A 19,317-nucleotide genomic window follows, 5' to 3' on the forward strand; every position below is an offset into this window, starting at 1 on the left:
TCTGACGCGGAGACGAGTCTATAGGGGGTCTGACGGGTCTATAGGGGGTCTGACGCGGAGACGAGTCTATAGGGGGTCTGACGCGGAGACGAGTCTATAGGAGGTCTGACGCGGAGACGAGTCTGTAGGAGGTCTGACGCGGAGACGAGTCTATAGGGGGTCTGACGGGTCTATAGGGGGTCTGACGCGGAGACGAGTCTATAGGCGGTCTGACGCGGAGACGAGTCTATAGGGGGTCTGACGCGGAGACGAGTCTATAGGAGGTCTGACGCGGAGACGAGTCTGTAGGGGGTCTGACGCGGAGACGAGTCTGTAGGGGGTCTGACGCGGAGACGAGTCTGTAGGGGGTCTGATGCGGAGACGAGTCTGTAGGGGGTCTGACGCGGAGACGAGTCTGTAGGGGTCTGACGCGGAGACGAGTCTGTAGGGGGTCTGACGCGGAGACGAGTCTGTAGGGGGTCTGACGCGGAGACGAGTCTATAGGGGGTCTGACGCGGAGACGAGTCTATAGGGGGTCTGACTGCAGAGACGAGTCTATAGGGGGCCTGACTGCAGAGACGAGTCTATAGGGGGCCTGACTGCAGAGACGAGTCTATAGGGGGCCTGACTGCAGAGACGAGTCTATAGGGGGCCTGACTGCAGAGACGAGTCTATAGGGGGTCTGACGCGGAGACGGGTCTATAGGGGGTCTGACTGCGGAGACGAGTCTATAAGGGGCCTGACTGCGGAGACGAGTCTATAGGGGGTCTGACTGCAGAGACGGGTCTATAGGGGGCCTGACTGCGGAGACGAGTCTATGGGGGGTCTGACTGCAGAGACGAGTCTATAGGGGGTCTGACGCGGAGACGAGTCTATAGGGGGTCTGACGCGGAGACGAGTCTATAGGGGGTCTGACGCGGAGACGAGTCTATAGGGGGTCTGACGCGGAGACGAGTCTATAGGGGGTCTGACGGGTCTATAGGGGGGTCTGACGCAGAGACGAGTCTATAGGGGGTCTGACGCGGAGACGAGTCTATAGGGGGTTTGACTGCAGAGACGGGTCTATAGGGGGTCTGACGGGTCTATAGGGGGTCTGACGCAGAGACAAGTCTATAGGGGGTCTGACGCGGAGACGAGTCTATAGGGGGTCTGACGGGTCTATAGGGGGTCTGACGCGGAGACGAGTCTATAGGGGGTCTGACACGGAGACGAGTCTATAGGGGGTCTGACACGGAGACGAGTCTATAGGAGGTCTGACGCGGAGATGAGTCTGTAGGAGGTCTGACGCGGAGACGAGTCTATAGGGGGTCTGACGGGTCTATAGGGGGTCTGACGCGGAGACGAGTCTATAGGCGGTCTGACGCGGAGACGAGTCTATAGGGGGTCTGACACGGAGACGAGTCTATAGGAGGTCTGACGCGGAGACGAGTCTGTAGGGGGTCTGACGCGGAGACGAGTCTGTAGGGGGTCTGACGCGGAGACGAGTCTATAGGCGGTCTGACGCGGAGACGAGTCTGTAGGGGGTCTGACGCGGAGACGAGTCTGTAGGGGGTCTGACGCGGAGACGAGTCTGTAGGGGGTCTGACGCGGAGACGAGTCTGTAGGGGGTCTGACGCGGAGACGAGTCTGTAGGGGGTCTGACGCGGAGACGAGTCTGTAGGGGGTCTGACGCGGAGACGAGTCTGTAGGGGGTCTGACGCGGAGACGAGTCTGTAGGGGGTCTGACGCGGAGACGAGTCTGTAGGGGGTCTGACGCGGAGACGAGTCTGTAGGGGGTCTGACGCGGAGACGAGTCTGTAGGGGGTCTGACGCGGAGACGAGTCTGTAGGGGGTCTGACGCGGAGACGAGTCTGTAGGGGGTCTGACGCGGAGACGAGTCTGTAGGGGGTCTGACGCGGAGACGAGTCTGTAGGGGGTCTGACGCGGAGACGAGTCTGTAGGGGGTCTGACGCGGAGACGAGTCTGTAGGGGGTCTGACGCGGAGACGAGTCTATAGGGGGTCTGACTGCAGAGACGAGTCTATAGGGGGTCTGACTGCAGAGACGAGTCTATAGGGGGTCTGACGCGGAGACGAGTCTATAGGGGGTCTGACTGCAGAGACGAGTCTATAGGGGGTCTGACGCGGAGACGGGTCTATAGGGGGTCTGACGCGGAGACGAGTCTGTAGGAGGTCTGACGCGGAGACGAGTCTATAGGGGGTCTGACGGGTCTATAGGGGGGTCTGACGCAGAGACGAGTCTATAGGGGGTCTGACGCGGAGACGAGTCTATAGGGGGTTTGACTGCAGAGACGGGTCTATAGGGGGTCTGACGGGTCTATAGGGGGTCTGACGCAGAGACAAGTCTATAGGGGGTCTGACGGGTCTATAGGGGGTCTGACGGGGAGACGAGTCTATAGGGGGTCTGACGGGTCTATAGGGGGTCTGACGCAGAGACGAGTCTATAGGGGGTCTGACGGGTCTATAGGGGGTCTGACGCGGAGACGAGTCTATAGGGGGTCTGACGCGGAGACGAGTCTATAGGGGGTCTGACGCGGAGACGAGTCTGTAGGAGGTCTGACGCGGAGACGAGTCTGTAGGAGGTCTGACGCGGAGACGAGTCTGTAGGGGGTCTGACGCGGAGACGAGTCTGTAGGGGGTCTGACGCGGAGACGAGTCTGTAGGGGGTCTGATGCGGAGACGAGTCTGTAGGGGGTCTGACGCGGAGACGAGTCTGTAGGGGTCTGACGCGGAGACGAGTCTGTAGGGGGTCTGACGCGGAGACGAGTCTATAGGGGGTCTGACACGGAGACGGGTCTATAGGAGGTCTGACGCGGAGACGAGTCTGTAGGGGGTCTGACGCGGAGACGAGTCTGTAGGGGGTCTGACGCGGAGACGAGTCTGTAGGGGGTCTGACGCGGAGACGAGTCTGTAGGGGGTCTGACGCGGAGACGAGTCTGTAGGGGTCTGACGCGGAGACGAGTCTGTAGGGGGTCTGACGCGGAGACGAGTCTGTAGGGGGTCTGACGCGGAGACGAGTCTGTAGGGGGTCTGACTGCGGAGACGGGTCTATAGGGGGCCTGACTGCGGAGACGAGTCTATAGGGGGCCTGACTGCGGAGACGAGTCTATAGGGGGTCTGACGGGTCTATAGGGGGTCTGACGCAGAGACAAGTCTATAGGGGGTCTGACGGGGAGACGAGTCTATAGGGGGTCTGACGGGTCTATAGGGGGTCTGACGCAGAGACGAGTCTATAGGGGGTCTGACGGGTCTATAGGGGGTCTGACGCGGAGACGAGTCTATAGGGGGTCTGACACGGAGACGAGTCTATAGGGGGTCTGACACGGAGACGAGTCTATAGGAGGTCTGACGCGGAGACGAGTCTGTAGGAGGTCTGACGCGGAGACGAGTCTATAGGGGGTCTGACGGGTCTATAGGGGGTCTGACGCGGAGACGAGTCTATAGGCGGTCTGACGCGGAGACGAGTCTATAGGGGGTCTGACACGGAGACGAGTCTATAGGAGGTCTGACGCGGAGACGAGTCTGTAGGGGGTCTGACGCGGAGACGAGTCTGTAGGGGGTCTGACGCGGAGACGAGTCTGTAGGGGGTCTGACGCGGAGACGAGTCTGTAGGGGTCTGACGCGGAGACGAGTCTGTAGGGGTCTGACGCGGAGACGAGTCTGTAGGGGGTCTGACGCGGAGACGAGTCTGTAGGGGTCTGACGCGGAGACGAGTCTGTAGGGGGTCTGACGCGGAGACGAGTCTGTAGGGGGTCTGACGCGGAGACGAGTCTATAGGGGGTCTGACTGCAGAGACGAGTCTATAGGGGGCCTGACTGCAGAGACGAGTCTATAGGGGGTCTGACGCGGAGACGGGTCTATAGGGGGTCTGACTGCGGAGACGAGTCTATAAGGGGCCTGACTGCGGAGACGAGTCTATAGGGGGTCTGACTGCGGAGACGGGTCTATAGGGGGCCTGACTGCGGAGACGAGTCTATAGGGGGCCTGACTGCGGAGACGAGTCTATAGGGGGCCTGACTGCTGAGACGAGTCTATAGGGGGTCTGACGCGGAGACGAGTCTATAGGGGGTCTGACGCGGAGACGAGTCTATAGGGGGTCTGACTGCAGAGACGAGTCTATAGGGGGTCTGACGCGGAGACGAGTCTATAGGGGGTCTGACGCGGAGACGAGTCTATAGGGGGTCTGACTGCAGAGACGAGTCTATAGGGGGTCTGACGCGGAGACGAGTCTATAGGGGGTCTGACGCAGAGACGAGTCTATAGGGGGTCTGACGCGGAGACGAGTCTATAGGGGGTCTGACGCGGAGACGAGTCTATAGGGGGTCTGACGCGGAGACGAGTCTATAGGGGGTCTGACGGGTCTATAGGGGGGTCTGACGCAGAGACGAGTCTATAGGGGGTCTGACGCGGAGACGAGTCTATAGGGGGTTTGACTGCAGAGACGGGTCTATAGGGGGTCTGACGGGTCTATAGGGGGTCTGACGCAGAGACAAGTCTATAGGGGGTCTGACGGGGAGACGAGTCTATAGGGGGTCTGACGGGTCTATAGGGGGTCTGACGCGGAGACGAGTCTATAGGGGGTCTGACGCGGAGACGAGTCTATAGGGGGTCTGACGCGGAGACGAGTCTATAGGAGGTCTGACGCGGAGACGAGTCTGTAGGAGGTCTGACGCGGAGACGAGTCTATAGGGGGTCTGACGGGTCTATAGGGGGTCTGACGCGGAGACGAGTCTATAGGCGGTCTGACGCGGAGACGAGTCTATAGGGGGTCTGACACGGAGACGAGTCTATAGGAGGTCTGACGCGGAGACGAGTCTGTAGGGGGTCTGACGCGGAGACGAGTCTGTAGGGGTTCTGACGCGGAGACGAGTCTGTAGGGGGTCTGATGCGGAGACGAGTCTGTAGGGGGTCTGACGCGGAGACGAGTCTGTAGGGGTCTGACGCGGAGACGAGTCTGTAGGGGGTCTGACGCGGAGACGAGTCTGTAGGGGGTCTGACGCGGAGACGAGTCTGTAGGGGGTCTGACGCGGAGACGAGTCTGTAGGGGGTCTGACGCGGAGACAAGTCTATAGGGGGTCTGACGCGGAGACGAGTCTGTAGGGGGTCTGACGCGGAGACGAGTCTATAGGGGGTCTGACTGCAGAGACGAGTCTATAGGGGGCCTGACGCTGAGACGGGTCTATAGGGGGTCTGACTGCGGAGACGAGTCTATAAGGGGCCTGACTGCGGAGACGAGTCTATAGGGGGTCTGACTGCAGAGACGGGTCTATAGGGGGCCTGACTGCGGAGACGAGTCTATAGGGGGCCTGACTGCGGAGACGAGTCTATAGGGGGTCTGACGCGGAGACGAGTCTATAGGGGGTCTGACTGCAGAGACGAGTCTATAGGGGGTCTGACGGGTCTATAGGGGGTCTGACGCGGAGACGAGTCTATAGGGGGTCTGACGCGGAGACGAGTCTATAGGGGGTCTGACGCGGAGACGAGTCTATAGGGGGTCTGACGCGGAGACGAGTCTATAGGGGGTCTGACGCGGAGACGAGTCTGTAGGGGGTCTGACGCGGAGACGAGTCTATAGGGGGTCTGACGCGGAGACGAGTCTATAGGGGGTCTGACGCGGAGACGAGTCTATAGGGGGTCTGACGGGTCTATAGGGGGGTCAGACGCAGAGACGAGTCTATAGGTGGTCTGACGCGGAGACGAGTCTATAGGGGGTTTGACTGCAGAGACGGGTCTATAGGGGGTCTGACGGGTCTATAGGGGGTCTGACGCAGAGACAAGTCTATAGGGGGTCTGACGGGGAGACGAGTCTATAGGGGGTCTGACGGGTCTATAGGGGGTCTGACGCAGAGACGAGTCTATAGGGGGTCTGACGGGTCTATAGGGGGTCTGACGCGGAGACGAGTCTATAGGGGGTCTGACGCGGAGACGAGTCTATAGGGGGTCTGACGCGGAGACGAGTCTGTAGGAGGTCTGACGCGGAGACGAGTCTGTAGGAGGTCTGACGCGGAGACGAGTCTATAGGGGGTCTGACACGGAGACGAGTCTATAGGAGGTCTGACGCGGAGACGAGTCTGTAGGGGGTCTGATGCGGAGACGAGTCTGTAGGGGGTCTGACGCGGAGACGAGTCTGTAGGGGGTCTGATGCGGAGACGAGTCTGTAGGGGGTCTGACGCGGAGACGAGTCTGTAGGGGTCTGACGCGGAGACGAGTCTGTAGGGGTCTGACGCGGAGACGAGTCTGTAGGGGGTCTGACGCGGAGACGAGTCTGTAGGGGGTCTGACGCGGAGACGAGTCTGTAGGGGGTCTGACGCGGAGACGAGTCTATAGGGGGTCTGACGCGGAGACGAGTCTATAGGGGGTCTGACGCGGAGACGAGTCTATAGGGGGTCTGACGCAGAGACGAGTCTATAGGGGGTCTGACGCGGAGACGAGTCTATAGGAGGTCTGACGCGGAGACGAGTCTGTAGGAGGTCTGACGCGGAGACGAGTCTGTAGGGGGTCTGACGCGGAGACGAGTCTGTAGGGGGTCTGACGCGGAGACGAGTCTGTAGGGGGTCTGACGCGGAGACGAGTCTGTAGGGGGTCTGACTGCAGAGACGGGTCTGTAGGGGGTCTGACGCGGAGACGAGTCTGTAGGGGGTCTGACGCGGAGACGAGTCTGTAGGGGGTCTGACGGGTCTATAGGGGGTCTGACGCGGAGACGAGCCTATAGGGGGTCTGAATTTCTATGGTGTCCATCTTTCCGTCGTTTATGGTTTAGCCATGAAACTGATTCATTTTGCAGGGAACGATCCCTTTGCCGGTTAGACGTCGGAGGGAACGATCCCTTTGCCGGTTAGACGTCGGAGGGAACGATCCCTTTGCCGGTTAGACGTCGGAGGGAACGATCCCTTTGCCCGTTAGACGTCGGAGGGAACGATCCCTTTGCCGGTTAGACGTCGGAGATCGAACGATCCCTTTGCCGGTTAGACGTCGGAGCGCGAACGATCCCTTTGCCCGTTAGACGTCGGAGGGAACGATCCCTTTGCCGGTTAGACGTCGGAGGGAACGATCCCTTTGCCCGTTAGACGTCGGAGGGAACGATCCCTTTGCCGGTTAGACGTCGGAGGGAACGATCCCTTTGCCCGTTAGACGTCGGAGGGAACGATCCCTTTGCCCGTTAGACGTCGGAGGGAACGATCCCTTTGCCGGTTAGACGTCGGAGGGAACGATCCCTTTGCCGGTTAGACGTCGGAGAGCGAACGATCCCTTTGCCGGTTAGACGTCGGAGAGGGAACGGTCCCTTTGCCGGTTAGACGTCGGAGAGGGAACGGTCCCTTTGCCGGTTAGACGTCGGAGAGGGAACGGTCCCTTTTGCTGTGACCTGACGTTGACCTCTGACCTGTAGGGAGCACGAGGTGAGCTGTGACTACCGTCCAGTGCGCTGTCCCAACAACCCCTCCTGCCCTCCTCTACTCACCATGAACCTGGAGGGACACCTTAAGGAATGTGAACACATCAAGTGCCCTCACTCCAAATACGGGTAGGTCGCTCTCTCACACACATACACACACACACACACACACACACACACACACACACACACACACACACACACACACACACACACACAGGTCGCTCTCTCTCACACACATACACACCAGGGTTTCCGTTACGAACAGCATTGAGTCGGTCACGTTGTCCCCTCTGGTGTCCTCTTCCTCCCAGAACAGCATTGAGTCAGTCACGTTGTCCCCTCTGGTGTCCTCTTCCTCCCAGAACAGTATTGAGTCAGTCACGTTGTCCCCTCTGGTGTCCCAGCTCTTCCTCCCAGAACAGCATTGAGTCGGTCACGTTGTCCCCTCTGGTGTCCCAGCTCTTCCTCCCATAACAGCATTGAGTCGGTCACGTTGTCCCCTCTGGTGTCCCAGCTCTTCCTCCCAGAACAGCATTGAGTCAGTCACGTTGTCCCCTCTGGTGTCCTCTTCCTCCCAGAACAGTATTGAGTCAGTCACGTTGTCCCCTCTGGTGTCCCAGCTCTTCCTCCCAGAACAGCATTGAGTCGGTCACGTTGTCCCCTCTGGTGTCCTCTTCCTCCCAGAACAGTATTGAGTCGGTCACGTTGTCCCCTCTGGTGTCCCAGCTCTTCCTCCCAGAACAGCATTGAGTCAGTCACGTTGTCCCCTCTGGTGTCCTCTTCCTCCCAGAACAGTATTGAGTCGGTCACGTTGTCCCCTCTGGTGTCCTCTTCCTCCCAGAACAGTATTGAGTCAGTCACGTTGTCCCCTCTGGTGTCCTCTTCCTCCCAGAACAGCATTGAGTCGGTCACGTTGTCCCCTCTGGTGTCCTCTTCCTCCCAGAACAGTATTGAGTCGGTCACGTTGTCCCCTCTGGTGTCCCAGCTCTTCCTCCCAGAACAGCATTGAGTCAGTCACGTTGTCCCCTCTGGTGTCCCAGCTCTTCCTCCCAGAACAGCATTGAGTCAGTCACGTTGTCCCCTCTGGTGTCCTAGCTCTTCCCAGAACAGTATTGAGTCAGTCACGTTGTCCCCTCTGGTGTCCTAGCTTTCCCCAGAACAGTATTGAGTCAGTCACGTTGTTCCCTCTGGTGTCCCAGCTCTTCCTCCCAGAACAGCATTGAGTCAGTCACGTTGTCCCCTCTGGTGTCCTCTTCCTCCCAGAACAGCATTGAGTCGGTCACCTTGTCCCCTCTGGTGTCCTAGCTCTTCCTCCCAGAACAGTATTGAGTCAGTCACGTTGTCCCCTCTGGTGTCCTCTTCCTCCCAGAACAGTATTGAGTCAGTCACGTTGTCCCCTCTGGTGTCCTAGCTCTTCCCAGAACAGTATTGAGTCAGTCACGTTGTCCCCTCTGGTGTCCTAGCTTTCCCCAGAACAGTATTGAGTCAGTCACGTTGTCCCCTCTGGTGTCCCAGCTCTTCCTCCCAGAACAGCATTGAGTCAGTCACGTTGTCCCCTCTGGTGTCCTCTTCCTCCCAGAACAGCATTGAGTCAGTCACGTTGTCCCCTCTGGTGTCCTAGCTCTTCCCAGAACAGTATTGAGTCAGTCACGTTGTCCCCTCTGGTGTCCTAGCTTTCCCCAGAACAGTATTGAGTCAGTCACGTTGTCCCCTCTGGTGTCCCAGCTCTTCCTCCCAGAACAGCATTGAGTCAGTCACGTTGTCCCCTCTGGTGTCCTCTTCCTCCCAGAACAGCATTGAGTCGGTCACCTTGTCCCCTCTGGTGTCCTAGCTCTTCCTCCCAGAACAGTATTGAGTCAGTCACGTTGTCCCCTCTGGTGTCCTCTTCCTCCCAGAACAGTATTGAGTCAGTCACGTTGTCCCCTCTGGTGTCCTAGCTCTTCCCAGAACAGTATTGAGTCAGTCACGTTGTCCCCTCTGGTGTCCTAGCTTTCCCCAGAACAGTATTGAGTCAGTCACGTTGTCCCCTCTGGTGTCCCAGCTCTTCCTCCCAGAACAGCATTGAGTCAGTCACGTTGTCCCCTCTGGTGTCCTCTTCCTCCCAGAACAGCATTGAGTCGGTCACCTTGTCCCCTCTGGTGTCCTAGCTCTTCCTCCCAGAACAGTATTGAGTCAGTCACGTTGTCCCCTCTGGTGTCCTCTTCCTCCCAGAACAGTATTGAGTCAGTCACGTTGTCCCCTCTGGTGTCTGACCCCCTCTCCGACTCCTCAGCTGTGCGTTTATAGGTAACCAGGATACGTATTCCACCCATCTGGACCTGTGTAAGTTTGAAGGCCTGAAGGAGTTCCTGCAGCAGACAGATGACAGGTACGACCCCCCTCCCTCTCTCTCTCTATAGACCTGCTGTTAGGCTACAATGACCCCAACGTCTAGATGTTATATAGTTTACTGTGATGGTGACCCCCCCCCCCATCTCTCCCCTGATAGGTTCCATGAGATGCAGGTGACCCTGTCTCAGAAGGACCAGGACATTGCCTTCCTGAGGTCCATGTTGGGGAAACTGTCTGAGAAACTAGACCAGCTGGAGAAGAACCTGGAACTGAAGTTTGGTATGACTGAAGGGGAGGGGGTGTACGGGGTACCCGGTGTGTGTGTACGGGGTACCCGGTGTGTGTGTACGGGGTACCCGGTGTGTGTGTACGGGTTACCGGGTGTGTGTACGGGTTACCGGGTGTGTGTACGGGTTACCCGGTGTGTGTACGGGTTACCCGGTGTGTGTACGGGTTACCGGGTGTGTGTACAGGATGCGGGGCGTGCGGGAGTGCGGGGCGTGCGGGATACAGGATGCAGGGCGTACGGGATACAGGATGCAGGGCGTACGGGATACAGGATGCAGGGCGTACGGGATACAGGATGCAGGGCGTACGGGATACAGGATGCAGGGCGTACGGGATACAGGATGCAGGGCGTACGGGATACAGGATGCAGGGCGTACGGGATGCAGGATGCAGGGCGTACGAGATACAGGATGCAGGGCGTACGGGATACAGGATGCAGGGCGTACGGGATGCAGGATGAAGGGCGTACGGGATGCAGGATGCAGGGCGTACGGGATACAGGATGTACGGGATACAGGATGTACGGGATACAGGATGCAGGGCGTACGGGATACAGGATGCAGGGCGTACGGGATACAGGATGCAGGGCGTACGGGATACAGGATGCAGGGCGTACGGGATGCAGGATGCAGGGCGTACGAGATACAGGATGCAGGGCGTACGGGATACAGGATGCAGGGCGTACGGGATGCAGGATGCAGGGCGTACGGGATACAGGATACAGGGCGTACGGGATACAGGATACAGGGCGTACGGGATACAGGATGTGCAGGGCGTACAGGATGTGCAGGGCGTACGGGATACAGGATTTAGGGCGTACGGGATACAGGATTTAGGGCGTACGGGATGCAGGGCGTACGGGATGCAGGATGCAGGGCGTGCAGGATGCAGGGCGTACAGGATGCAGGGCGTACGGGATACAGGATGCAGGGCGTACGGTATACAGGATGCAGGGCGTACGGGATACAGGATGCAGGGCGTACGGGATACAGGGCGTACGGGATACAGGATACAGGGAGTACAGGATGCAGGGCGTACGGGATACAGGATGCAGGGAGTACGGGATACAGGATGCAGGGAGTACGGGATACAGGATGCAGGGCGTACGGGATACAGGATGCAGGGCGTACGGGATACAGGATGCAGGGCGTACGGGATACAGGATGCAGGGCGTACGGGATACAGGATGCAGGGAGTACGGGATACAGGATGCAGGGAGTACGGGATACAGGATGCAGGGAGTACGGGATACAGGATGCAGGGAGTACGGGATACAGGATGCAGGGAGTACGGGATACAGGATGCAGGGAGTACGGGATACAGGATGCAGGGAGTACGGGATACAGGATGCAGGGAGTACGGGATACAGGATGCAGGGAGTACGGGATACAGGATGCAGGGCGTACGGGATACAGGATGCAGGGCGTACGGGATACAGGATGCAGGGAGTACGGGATACAGGATGCAGGGCGTACGGGATACAGGATGCAGGGAGTACGGGATACAGGATGCAGGGCGTACGGGATACAGGATGCGGGATGCAGGGAGTACGGGATACGGGATGCGGGATGCAGGGCGTACGGGATGCAGGATGCAGGGCGTACGGGATACAGGGAGTACGGGATACAGGATGCAGGGCGTACGGGATACAGGATGCAGGGAGTACGGGATACAGGATGCAGGGAGTACGGGATACAGGATGCAGGGCGTAATGGATACAGGATGCAGGGCGTAATGGATACAGGATGCAGGGAGTACGGGATACAGGATGCAGGGATGCAGGGCGTACAGGACACGGGATGCAGGGCGTACGGGATGCAGGGCGTACAGGATACAGGGCATACAGGATGCAGGGCGTACAGGATACGGGATGCAGGGCGTACGGGATGCAGGGCGTACAGGATACAGGATGCAGGGCGTACAGGATACAGGATGCAGGGCGTACAGGATGCAGGGCGTACAGGATACAGGATGCAGGGCGTACAGGATACGGGATGCAGGGCGTACGGGATACGGGATGCAGGGCGTACAGGATACGGGATGCAGGGCGTACAGGATACAGGATGCAGGGCGTACAGGATACGGGATGCAGGGCGTACGGGATACAGGGCGTACGGGATACAGGGCGTACGGGATACAGGATGCAGGGCGTACGGGATACAGGATGCAGGGCGTACGGGATGCAGGGCGTACGGGATGCAGGATGCAGGGCGTGCAGGATGCAGGGCGTACAGGATGCAGGGCGTACGGGATACAGGATGCAGGGCGTACGGTATACAGGATGCAGGGCGTACGGGATACAGGATGCAGGGCGTACGGGATACAGGGCGTACGGGATACAGGATACAGGGAGTACAGGATGCAGGGCGTACGGGATACAGGATGCAGGGAGTACGGGATACAGGATGCAGGGAGTACGGGATACAGGATGCAGGGCGTACGGGATACAGGATGCAGGGCGTACGGGATACAGGATGCAGGGCGTACGGGATACAGGATGCAGGGCGTACGGGATACAGGATGCAGGGAGTACGGGATACAGGATGCAGGGAGTACGGGATACAGGATGCAGGGAGTACGGGATACAGGATGCAGGGAGTACGGGATACAGGATGCAGGGCGTACGGGATACGGGATGCAGGGCGTACGGGATGCAGGGCATACAGGATACAGGATGCAGGGCGTACGGGATACGGGATGCAGGGCGTACGGGATGCAGGGCATACAGGATACAGGATGCAGGGCGTACGGGATACAGGATGCAGGGCGTACAGGATACGGGATGCAGGGCGTACGGGATGCAGGGCGTACAGGATGCAGGGCGTACAGGATACGGGATGCAGGGCGTACAGGATACGGGATGCAGGGCGTACAGGATACGGGATGCAGGGCGTACAGGATACGGGATGCAGGGCGTACAGGATACGGGATGCAGGGCGTACGGGATGCGGGATGCAGGGCGTACGGGATGCAGGGCGTACGGGATGCAGGGCGTACGGGATGCAGGGCGTACGGGATACGGGATGCAGGGCGTACGGGATGCAGGGCGTACGGGATACGGGATGCAGGGCGTACGGGATACAGGATGCAGGGCGTACAGGATGCAGGGCGTACAGGATACAGGATGCAGGGCGTACAGGATGCAGGGCGTACAGGATACAGGATGCAGGGCGTACAGGATACGGGATGCAGGGCGTACGGGATACGGGATGCAGGGCGTACAGGATACGGGATGCAGGGCGTACAGGATACAGGATGCAGGGCGTACAGGATGCAGGGCGTACAGGATACAGGATGCAGGGCGTACAGGATGCAGGGCGTACAGGATACAGGATGCAGGGCGTACAGGATACGGGATGCAGGGCGTACAGGATACAGGATGCAGGGCGTACAGGATACAGGATGCAGGGCGTACAGGATACGGGATGCAGGGCGTACGGGATGCATGTGTGTGTGTGTGTGTTTCTGACCTGGTGTGTGTGTGTGTGTGTGTGTCTGTGTGTGTGCTTCAGATGTCCTGGATGAGAACCAGAGTAAACTGAGTGAAGACCTGATGGAGTTTAGGAGAGATGCCTCCATGCTCAACGTGAGTTTCTGATCTCTATATTATACTAGGATGACGGTCACACACACTACATCTGTCATTTACTCTGTCTCTCTCTCTCTCTCTCTCTCTCTCTCTCTCTCTCTCTCTCTCTCTCTGTCTCTCTCTCTCTCTCTCTCTCCTGTCTCTCTCTCTCTCTCTCTCTCCTGTCTCTCAGGATGAGTTGTCCCACATCAACGCCAGACTCAACATGGGCATCCTGGGCTGTGAGTTTCTCCTCCGTTTTTCACTGTCCTTTCCTCTTCTTCTACTCTCCCCTTTTCCCTCCTCTCCTCTTCTCCCCTTTTCCCTCCTCTCCCCTTTTCCCTCTCCTCCCCTTTTCCCTCTCCTCCCCTTTTCCCTCTCCTCCCCTTTTCCCTTTTCTCTCCCCTTTTCCCTTTTCTCTCCCCTTCTCCCCTTTTCCCTCCTCTCCTCCCCTTCTCCCCTTTTCCCTCCTTCTCTCCCCTTTTTCCTCCTCTCCTCCCCCTTTTCCCTCCTTCTCTCCCCTTTTTCCTCCTCTCCTCCCCTTTTCTCTCCTCTCCTCCCCTCCTCTCCTCCCCTTTTTTCCTCCTGCCCTCCCCTTTTTTCCCCCTCTCCTCCTCTCCTTTTTCCTCTCCTCTCCCTTTTCCTCTCCTCCCCTTTTCCCTTTTCTAATCTCTCCCCTCTCCTCCTCCTCCCTCTCCTCTTCTTCTCTCTCCCCTCTCCTCTTCTTCACTTGTAGTTGTGAAGAGATGTTAAACTAACCCTCGCTGTGTGTGTGTCCCTTCTCCAGCCTATGACCCCCTCTCCTCTCCTCTTCTTCACTTGTAGTTGTGAAGAGATGTTAAACTAACCCTCTCTGTGTGTGTCCCTCCTCCTCCCTCTCCTCTCCTCTCCTCGTAGTTGTGAAGAGATGTTAAACTAACCCTCTCTGTGTGTGTGTCCCTCCTCCTCCCTCTCCTCTCCTCTCCACTCCTCGTAGTTGTGAAGAGATGTTAAACTAACCCTCTCTGTGTGTGTGTCCCTCCTCCTCCCTCTCCTCTCCTCGTAGTTGTGAAGAGATGTTAAACTAACCCTCTCTGTGTGTGTGTCCCTCCTCCTCTCTCCTCTCCTCGTAGTTGTGAAGAGATGTTAAACTAACCCTCTCTGTGTGTCCCTCCTCCCTCCCTCTCCTCGTAGTTGTGAAGAGATGTTAAACTAACCCTCTCTGTGTGTCCCTCCTCCTCTCTCTCCTCTCCTCGTAGTTGTGAAGAGATGTTAAACTAACCCTCTCTGTGTGTCCCTCCTCTCCTCTCCTCGTAGTTGTGAAGAGATGTTAAACTAACCCTCTCTGTGTGTCCCTCCTCCAGCCTATGACCCCCAGCAGATCTTTAAATGTAAAGGGACGTTCGTAGGTCACCAGGGGCCAGTCTGGTGTCTGTGTGTCTACTCTACAGGGGACCTGCTCTTCTCTGGCTCCTCGGACAAAACCATCAAGGTACACACACACACACACACACACACACACACACACACACACACACACACACACACACACACACACACACACACACACACACACACACACACACACACCAGGGTTTACAAGGTGCTTGAATTTGTCTCTCTGAAGCTTAACGACTGGAACGCCTTGAAAATCAGACATTTTCTCAAGTTTTTCTCAAGTTGAATCTTGGGAATTAATTTCCAGACAGACGACCCGAGGTTTCATTTCGTCACGTGTTTCAAGCTCTGGTTGCCAGGCGAGCTCCCTCATTCTACCCACACTGCCACTCTGGTTGCCAGGCGAGCTCCCTCATTCTACCCACACTGCCACTCTGGTTGCCAGGCGAGCTCCCTCATTCTACCCACACTGCCACTCTGGTTGCCAGGCGAGCTCCCTCATTCTACCCACACTGCCACTCTGGTTGCCAGGCGAGCTCCCTCATTCTACCCACACTGCCACTCTGGTTGCCAGGCGAGCTCCCTCATTCTACCCACACTGCCACTCTGGTTGTCAGGCGAGCTCCCTCATTCTACCCACACTGCCACTCTGGTTGCCAGGCGAGCTCCCTCATTCTACCCACACTGCCACTCTGGTTGCCAGGCGAGCTCCCTCATTCTACCCACACTGCCACTCTGGTTGTCAGGCGAGCTCCCTCATTCTACCCACACTGCCACTCTGGTTGTCAAACGAGCTCCCTCATTCTACCCACACTGCCACTCTGGTTGTCAGACGAGCTCCCTCATTCTACCCACACTGCCACTCTGGTTGCCAGGCGAGCTCCCTGAGGTCCCACCGTCGATCGGCGCTCGGAAGACTTCTTGGCCTGAGGCCCCACCGTCGATCGGCGCTCGGAAGACTTCCTGGCCTGAGGCCCCACCGTCGATCGGCGCTCGGAAGACTTCCTGGCCTGAGGCCCCACCGTCGATCGGCGCTCGGAAGACTTCCTGGCCTGAGGCCCCACCGTCGATCGGCGCTCGGAAGACTTCCTGGCCTGAGGCCCCACCGTCGATCGGCGCTCGGAAGACTTCCTGGCCTGAGGCCCCACCGTCGATCGGCGCTCGGAAGACTTCCTGGCCTGAGGCCCCACCGTCGATCGGCGCTCGGAAGACTTCCTGGCCTGAGGCCCCACCGTCGATCGGCGCTCGGAAGACTTCCTGGCCTGAGGCCCCACCGTCGATCGGCGCTCGGAAGACTTCCTGGCCTGAGGCCCCACCGTCGATCGGCGCTCGGAAGACTTCCTGGCCTGAGGCCCCACCGTCGATCGGCGCCCTGAAGACTTCCTGGCCTGAGGCCCCACCGTCGATCGGCGCCCTGAAGACTTCCTGGCCTGAGGCCCCACCGTCGATCGGCGCCCTGAAGACTTCCTGGCCTGAGGCCCCACCGTCTGCATGCATGCACAGACACATGTTGACATTCTCTCCCTCTCTTCCCCCCTCTCTCTTCCCTCTCTCTCTCCCCCCTCTCTCCCCCCCTCTCTCTTCCCTCTCCCCCCCATCTCTCTCTTCCCTCTCTCTCTCCCCCCTCTCTCTTCCCCCTTCTCTCTTCCCTCTCTCTCCCCCCCTCTCCTCTCTCTCTACCCCCCCCCCTCTCTCTTCCCTCTCTCTCTCTGTCAGGTGTGGGATACCTGCACGACCTATAAATGTCAGAAGACTCTGGAGGGTCATGATGGAATCGTGCTGGCACTGTGTATACAGGGGTAAGGACACACACAGACACAGACACACACACACACACACAGAGTTGTGTAAATGAAAAGGTGTGTATGTGTTGACTGATGTTAATTCCAGTAGTAATAATAGCAGGACATATAATCATGTATTCAGGTTTCAACGCTGCTGTTGCATTGTGGATCTCTCACTCTCCTGTTTATCCTTCCTCCCCCTCTCCTCCCCTCTCTCTCTTTCCCCTCTCTCTCTTTCCCCTCTCTCTCCTTCCCTCTCTCTCTTTCCCCTCTCTCTCTTTCCCCTCTCTCTCCTGTTTATCCTTCCTTCCTTCCTTCCTTCCCTCTCTCCTCCCCTCCCTCTCCTCCCTCCCTCCCCCCTCCCTCTCCTCCCTCCCTCCCCCTCCCTCCCCCCTCCCTCTCCTCCCTCCCTCCCCCTCTCCTCCCCTCCCTCCCTCTCTCCTCCTCCCCTCCCTCTCTCCTCCTCCCTCCCTCTTTCTCTATCCTCCCCTTCTCTCTCTCCTCCCTCCCTTTCTCCTCCTTCCCTCCCTCTCTCCTCCTCCCTCCCTCTCTCCTCCTCCCTCCCTCCCTCTTTCTCTCTCTTTCCTCTCTCCTGTTTATCCTCTCTCCCTGCGCTCTCCTTCCCTCTCCTCCTCCCTCCCTCTCTCCTCCTCCTCCCTCTCTCCTCCTCCTCCTCCCTCTGTCCTCCTCTCTCCCTCTCTCCTCTCCCCTCCCTCCCTCTCCTCCCTTCTCTCCCTCCCTGTAGGAACAGACTGTATAGTGGCTCAGCTGACTGCACCATCATAGTGAGTCTGTTCTGACTATTGTCTTTTATAAAGGATCCTGTTTAACCACAATAACACAGCTACAGTCTGACTATTGTCTTTTAAAAAGGATCCTGTTTAACCACAATAACACAGCTACAGCCTGACTGTCTCTTATAAACCACAATAACACTCCTACAGTCTGACTGTTGTCTCTTATAAACCACAATAACACAGCTACAGTCTGACTGTCTCTTATAAACCACAATAACACAGCTACAGTCTGACTGCTGTCTCTTATAAACCACAATAACACAGCTACAGTCTGACTGATGTCTCTTATAAACCACAATAACACAGCTACAGTCTGACTGTCTCTTATAAACCACAATAACACTCCTACAGTCTGACTGCTGTCTCTTATAAACCACAATAACACAGGTACAGTCTGACTGTCTCTTATAAACCACAATAACACAGCTACAGTCTGACTGCTGTCTCTTATAAACCACAATAACACTCCTACAGTCTGACTGTTGTCTCTTATAAACCACAATAACACAGCTACAGTCTGACTGTCTCTTATAAACCACAATAACACACCTACAGTCTGACTGTCTCTTATAAACCACAATAACACACCTACAGTCTGACTGTTGTCTCTTATAAACCACAATAACACAGCTACAGTCTGACTGTTGTCTCTTATAAACCACAATAACACAGCTACAGTCTGACTGTCTCTTATAAACCACAATAACACAGCTACAGTCTGACTGTTGTCTCTTATAAACCACAATAACACAGCTACAGTCTGACTGTTGTCTCTTATAAACCACAATAACACAGCTACAGTCTGATTGTCTCTTATAAACCACAATAACACAGCTACAGTCTGATTGTCTCTTATAAACCACAATAACACTCCTACAGTCTGACTGCTGTCTCTTATAAACCACAATAACACAGCTACAGTCTGACTGTCTCTTATAAACCACAATAACACAGCTACAGTCTGACTGCTGTCTCTTATAAACCACAATAACACTCCTACAGTCTGACTGTTGTCTCTTATAAACCACAATAACACAGCTACAGTCTGACTGTCTCTTATAAACCACAATAACACAGCTACAGTCTGACTGCTGTCTCTTATAAACCACAATAACACTCCTACAGTCTGACTGTTGTCTCTTATCAACCACAATAACACAGCTACAGTCTGACTGTTGTCTCTTATCAACCACAATAACACTCCTACAGTCTGACTGTCTCTTATAAACCACAATAACACACCTACAGTCTGACTGTCTCTTATAAACCACAATAACACAACTACAGTCTGACTGTTGTCTCTTTTATAAACCACAATAACACTCCTACAGTCTGACTGGTGTCTCTTATAAACCACAATAACACAGCTACAGTCTGACTGTCTCTTATAAACCACAATAACACAGCTACAGTCTGACTGTTGTCTCTTATAAACCACAATAACACAGCTACAGTCTGACTGTCTCTTATAAACCACAATAACACTCCTACAGTCTGACTGCTGTTTCTTATAAACCACAATAACACAGCTACAGTCTGACTGCTGTCTCTTATAAACCACAATAACACAGCTACAGTCTGACTGCTGTCTCTTATAAACCACAATAGCACTCCTACAGTCTGACTGCTGTCTCTTATAAACCACAATAACACAGCTACAGTCTGACTGTCTCTTATAAACCACAATAACACAGCTACAGTCTGACTGCTGTCTCTTATAAACCACAATAACACTCCTACAGTCTGACTGTTGTCTCTTATAAACCACAATAACACAGCTACAGTCTGACTGTCTCTTA

The 19,317-nt window shown here is 56.6% G+C and overlaps 1 protein-coding gene across 3 annotated transcripts in view; it reads left to right on the forward strand.

Annotated features, from left to right (window-relative positions):
• Positions 1 to 19,317, forward strand: part of traf7 (TNF receptor-associated factor 7) — a 61,048-nt gene that overhangs the window by 20,737 nt on the left and 20,994 nt on the right. For all 3 annotated transcript variants that reach the window (XM_071390937.1, XM_071390940.1, XM_071390938.1), the window contains exons 8-15: positions 7,365 to 7,499; positions 9,646 to 9,741; positions 9,862 to 9,983; positions 13,505 to 13,578; positions 13,754 to 13,802; positions 14,904 to 15,031; positions 16,654 to 16,736; positions 17,467 to 17,506. In XM_071390937.1, the coding sequence (XP_071247038.1) occupies positions 7,365 to 7,499; positions 9,646 to 9,741; positions 9,862 to 9,983; positions 13,505 to 13,578; positions 13,754 to 13,802; positions 14,904 to 15,031; positions 16,654 to 16,736; positions 17,467 to 17,506 (727 nt within the window). The remainder of the gene's footprint in view (positions 1 to 7,364; positions 7,500 to 9,645; positions 9,742 to 9,861; positions 9,984 to 13,504; positions 13,579 to 13,753; positions 13,803 to 14,903; positions 15,032 to 16,653; positions 16,737 to 17,466; positions 17,507 to 19,317) is intronic.

The sequence above is a fragment of the Salvelinus alpinus genome, chromosome 1, assembly GCF_045679555.1.
Source record: "Salvelinus alpinus chromosome 1, SLU_Salpinus.1, whole genome shotgun sequence".
Classification (NCBI taxonomy): domain Eukaryota; kingdom Metazoa; phylum Chordata; class Actinopteri; order Salmoniformes; family Salmonidae; genus Salvelinus; species Salvelinus alpinus.